The following is a 6000-nucleotide window of genomic DNA, read 5'->3' as shown; positions in this document are numbered from 1 at the left end:
TGTGTTTTAACTGATTCAATTGTATTCAGAAAAAGTTCAAATGCAAAACATAATAATATTCCTGAAATAACCATTTTCCTGTCATAAACAACACTAGAGCAGTTCAGAGGCGAACTGTACGGTAAGTTCCCTTTACATGGTCTTTCGCCCCAACTTCTAATAATCAGAATTAATTGCTTGCCACAAAGGCGGAAAATAATCTCACCACTTGCCACGTGGCTTTGTTAACATTATGTGTGGCACACAAACAGTTACTTCCATGAAATCTAGGCGATCTAGGACGGTGTACAGTGCTCGCGAGTCCACTTCCTATTTGCACCGAAAACATGCGTTTAGTTGCAGCCTGGCTGTGACGTCATCTGAGACAATGTTTAAGTCGGTGTTTGTCTGACGCACACAGACTGACAGCTCGGTGTGAAGTGTCACCCCCCCCCCCCCTCCCCTGCTCTCTCTCTCTCTCTCTCTCTCTCTCTCTCTCTCTCTCTCTCTCTGCTTGTTTAATTTTCTCACATTGACGAGATGTTTGCGGTGAAGCCTATTGTTGCTTGACATTTTCTTCTAAGTGATATAAATATTATTTCGCATGCTTGGCATGCTCCTGACTTTTTGCATGGGGACTAACTTTTTATGCAGATTTTTTTGCAGTACCTAAACATGACCCTGATTTCACTACATGATGTTTAAGAATGATGGTTTTCTGGGCAATATGCAACACCACTTTAGATGTTTAATGTTGCTAGGCAACCAGAGAGAAGGTACATTATTGAAATACGAATGTTTTAGGAGTTTAACTGGAGAACTGGAGGGAGATTTGATAAGACCAAAGGTAAGAAAAGAGAGATTTGAGCTCAACAGGAAGTGTACTTACGCAGTTGTTCTTGCATGCTACTCACACAAACAGAAAAGGAGGCATGTGATAATGATACATCACACACCAGAAGGCGGCTTGCGAAGTACTTGCGTAGAAGTAGCAGTAGAAGAGTTCGGGATAATTCTTCTGTTACTGATAAACACACACACTGATTTGCAACAATAGTGAAGTCAAAACAAACAAGAATACAAATAACATTTCAAATGCACCAACTATTCACTACAAAATTCATTATTTGAATACTCCAAAGAGTTGACATCTCTTCTGACAGAAAATTAAGTACATAAAATTCATTAGTTGAAACCTAGAACCTTGTAAGTACTCTTCGCAAAATCTAAATGAAGTCAACACAGTCACTATAATAGTTTTGTATAGCTCAAACGCCTGCTGCAAGTCTTTCAATTGGACTTCAGTGACTTGGTTGTAACAATGAACCTCTATGCACCTATTTGACACAGTCATACTTATATTTCTCCGTTAAAAGAAAAACAAACACTTGATTCTGCTTTAATAATAAAATTATTACTTACAAGAGATCAAAAAATAACTATTTATTAGCTTAAAAATACATGAGTATTCACAAAATCACAGCATGTTTCAGTCATATAAATTACTCAAAAACCACTGATAAATATAATATAATCACTCAAACTGTGACCTTTTCCTGCTGCCACTTGCCCCAACTGAAGTTAGCACTTGTGCGCTGCTAGTACGGAGTGCCCATTAGAATTTTCGTCTGTTTGTGAGAAAGTACAATTATTTAAACAAGAAGTACATAATGACATTTTCAGTATCACTACACAGCACAATTTAAACAATACATCATTATACGCTTCTTTAAAATGAGTACATCAGTTTATATCACCTGGTCAGAAGCATCAAAATGAAATCATTCATTCATTCAATCTCTCTCTCTCTCTCTCTCTCTCTCTCTCTCTCTCTCTCAGCCCTAACCATTGTGCCTCCTTGGTCAGTCTTTGTCAAATTCTGTTCACCAAATGAAGAGGTGATACTCCATTTCAGTTATATAGTGAGGGACTAGCAATATCCTTATGTGGGTTGTTATGACACTTCAAACAGGATCCAAAAAAGTTTGTTACCCAATCTTATCAAAAAACAATACTTTCCTCCATATCTCAAAAGTACGACAATAGTGTACAGATTCGTAGAGTCAAGCTCATGAATGTTATGCCTGTGAAGCGAGCACAGAGAACCATATCAAAATGTTCAGGGTCTTTGGAATATCAACAGTTGCACTACTTGTAACAATGGAGTTGTGGCCTTCACCTACAGGGCTTGGACAAAAATATGGTGACACTGTAGGACAGGCATGCTTGCACAAAAAAAATGCAAGTCAAGCTTGCAGGTTGTGCTGTTGTATTTGACCATGAATGGCACCTGTTCAATTTCTTCAATACGTTTCAAGTGTCAGTCATTGTCTGAACATTGTTCTGTGTAGTTGAGTGCATTATGTCTCAGCTGAGCAAATTCAACGTGAGCAAATTATTGGTGATCCTATGGTGGGTGCTTCCATAACCAAGGTAGCTGAAGTATTTGGTGCTTCAAGAGGCACCACATCGAAGATTTATACCGCACAAAGGTAAGGCGGAAAATAATAATCTGCTAAGTCACAACGTGAATGAAACTGCAAACTGTTGTGTCAGACAGTCACTGAAACAGATTGGAGAGAAAAATAAAGGAGACAACAGGGCGAAGGTCACTGTAGAACTGAAGGTCCCACTCACAAACTCTGTCAAGCACTAAAACAACATGAGGGGAGCTACAGAAGCACGGAACTACAGAGAGAGCTGGAATTCCAAATCCACTCATCAGTGATCCACTGGAATATGTAATAATGGAAAGTTATGTGGTCAGAGGTATTTGGGCAGCCATACCAAGATATTCCATGGGCCCCATGGTCACTCTCATAGGTCGTATTACTGCTGTGTATTATATGACCATTCTGACTGATAAGGTCCATCCCGTGCTACAATGTTCCCAATGGTGATGGTGTGTTCCGTGATGACACACCCACTGCTTCATCTGGGAATACTTTTGTGAGCATGAGGATGAATTGTCACATCTGACCCGGCCACCACAGTCACAAGATCTCAATGTTATTGAGCCTTTTGATCTATTTTGGAGAGAAGAGTGTGAGATCACTGTCCATCTCCATCACTGTTATCTGAAATTGCCATTGTTTTGCAGTAAAAACATAAGACTCCCTGAAAACCATACAGAATCTATATTTATCCATTCCAAGATGACTGGAAGCTGGTCTGATTGCCAACTGACTTCCTACACCGTACTGAGTCTGTGGTTCCATATTTTTGTCCAGTACCTGTACAACAACCAACCAATTACTGTTTAAAGAAATAAGATATTTTGAAGAAGTGAAATGTGAGAACATTCGAAGTGTTTCCTGATGTCCAAGATGAACTAAATATGTGGTGCTTTCAGCCAACATACAGACAGACAAAGGATGTGAAAGGTATACAACATGCAAATGTAAGACAAAGAAAGAACAACATTTTGTTGTTAAAGTGGGTACTAGAAAGAACTCCTGCATGGCCTCAGAGTTCTTAATGTAAACACAATTTGCCTCAATACACATCAGATATAGATACCTGACACTGGTTGAGATAAAAGTATGTGGGAATGCTGAACTACTTAACTGTAAGGACTTCTGCAAAAAAAAAAAAAAAAAAAAAAAAAAAAACTAATTTTGTTGTAAAAATACATTTCCGCCATGTGTAAGCATAAGACTTCAACTAGAAAAAAAGATGGCGATAAAAGCCCTACACTGCATACTTGGGCAGCACTGCAAAAGCATGGCTAGAAATAAAAGATTAGACCACAGATGTAACAAAACAGCCCTTTAAGTTTTAGAACGCAGATTCTTCCACAAAGTTGGTCCCTTTGCACTGTACAAGAACTGTTGTGTTGTTGTGGTCTTCAAATCAAAGACTGGTTTGATGCAGCTCTCCACACTAGTCTATCCTGTAAGTCTCTTGGTCTCTGTGGAACTGCCACCTACTCTCCATTTGAATCTGCTGTCTATATTCATCTCTTGATCTCCTTTGACAATTTTTACCCTCCCACATTTTCCTCAGTTACCACATTGACAATGCCACAATGTCTCCGGATGTGTCTTAGCAACTGATCACCTTTCTGTCAAGTCACGGCATAAATTCCCCCCCCCCCCCCCCACTTGTTTCAGTACCCTATCATTAGTTATTTGCTCCACCATCTAATCTTCACCATAAAATTTCAAAAGCTTCTATTCTCTTCTTGTTTGAAATGTTTACTGTCCACGTTTCACTTCCGCATAAGACCACACTCCACAAGAAGATTATTGAAATACATTCAGAGTTAACCAAATTCTCTTATTCAAGAACGTTTTTCTTACAATTACCAATATGCATTTTGTATCCTCTCTATTTTGGCCATCAACTCTACTACTTTTAGTGTCCAATTTCATAACCTAATTCCCTCAGCATCACCTGATCTACATTCCATTAAGCTTGGTTTTGTTTTATTGGTGTTCAACTTATAACCTCTTTGCAAGTCCTTTGCATCCCCATCAGAATTACAAACTCATCAACAAAACTTTGAAGTTTTTATTTCTTTTCCTGAACTTTCCCTTTCCAAATTTCTCATTGGCTTCCTTCACATTTTGCTCAATGTACATGCAATGAATAACATCATGGACAGGCTCCAACCCTGACTCACTCCTTTTTTCAACTACTGCTTCCCTTTCATGTCCTTCGACTCATGGCTACAATCTGGTTTCCGTACAAGTCGTAGATAACCTTTCACTCTCTGTATTTTATGCCTGCCATCTTCAAACTTTCTAAGAATTTAGTCAACATTATCAAAAACTTTCTCCAAATCTCTCAATAATATAAACATAGGTTGTCTTTCTTTGATCTATCTTCTGAGATGATTCGTAGAGTCAGTATTTGCTAATGTGTTCCTACATTTCTTTGGAACTCAAACTGATCTTCTCCAAAGCCGGCCTCTGCCAGTTTTACCATACTTCTGTAAATATTACATGTCCGTATTTTGCAACCATGACTTATTACACCCATACTTTGGTAACAGTCACACCTGTCAGCATCTGCCTTCTTCAGAATTACTATATTCTCCTTTATGTCTGATGGTATTTCACTTGTCTCCCACATCCTGCACACCAAGTGGAATAATTATATCATGGCTGGTTCTCCCAAGGGTCTTAATAATTTAAGGGAATGCTGTTTACTCCAGGAGTGTTTTTTCAGTTACATTTTTCACTGCTCTGTCAAATTTATCTTCTTGTATCATAAGTATCTCCCCCCTTCCCCAACCCCACCACCACAGGTATCTCCTCTTTCCTTTAAGGGGTATCACCTTCCCCCTAATTAAACACACTCCTTCAGCCTTGTATTTCTTCTTCAGATATCCTTGTTTTGTCATTTTGCACATTATGTCAATCTTATTTTGTGTGTGTTTCCTTTTGTCTGCTTCATCATCTGCATTTTTATATTTTCTCATTTCATCAATTACATTTAGTTCTCGTGTCATATTGAAGGATTTCTACTGGGCCTTATCTTTTTGCTTGCTTGATCTTCTGCTGCCTTCACTATTTTATCTTTCAAAGCTACCCCACTTCTATTGTATTCCCTTCTCCTGTTCCTGTCAATCATAGGACAACACTCCCTCTGAACCTCTCAACAACTGCTGGTTCTTTCCATTTATCTAGGTTTATAGAAGAATACCAGTAGGGTAGAAGATTATAAAGAAAAAAATCAAAATTGATAAGTGTCACCCATTCCACACAAAAGGTCATAACCATATAGCCTGTCCACTAAAAGATGATATATCTGCAGTGGCAATCACTTGCGCAGTACATTGGTATTACTACTGTATTACTCATGCAAACCTAGTCCGCAAACAGATCTCCCAAGTCATATCCACACATGCCCCTAATCCTGACCAACTCAGGATCCAGCTGCAAAGGAGCAATTAACCCCCCCCCCCCCCCCCCAAAAAAAAGTACCATCCTAAACCAGAAAAACTGAAGTGTATCCTTCCCTAGTATTACTTCTTTATCACAGAGCCTATACATGAGGAGTGTCCTACATACAATC

The 6000-nt window shown here is 38.8% G+C and overlaps 1 protein-coding gene across 1 annotated transcript in view; it reads right to left on the bottom strand.

Moving 5' to 3' along the window:
* Nucleotides 1-1407: 1407 nt before the first annotated feature.
* The window catches only part of LOC126419544 (mitochondrial import inner membrane translocase subunit Tim23), a 61842-nt gene continuing 57249 nt past the window's right edge, over nt 1408-6000 (bottom strand). Inside the window, exon 5 of the mRNA XM_050086737.1 lies at nt 1408-1607. Within this exon, the coding sequence (XP_049942694.1) occupies nt 1595-1607 (13 nt within the window). The 3' untranslated portion in view covers nt 1408-1594. The remainder of the gene's footprint in view (nt 1608-6000) is intronic.

The sequence above is a fragment of the Schistocerca serialis genome, chromosome 1, assembly GCF_023864345.2.
Source record: "Schistocerca serialis cubense isolate TAMUIC-IGC-003099 chromosome 1, iqSchSeri2.2, whole genome shotgun sequence".
Lineage (NCBI taxonomy): Eukaryota > Metazoa > Arthropoda > Insecta > Orthoptera > Acrididae > Schistocerca > Schistocerca serialis.
Note: the sequence above shows the minus strand (reverse complement) of the source record. Positions and strands in the feature narration are given on the sequence as shown.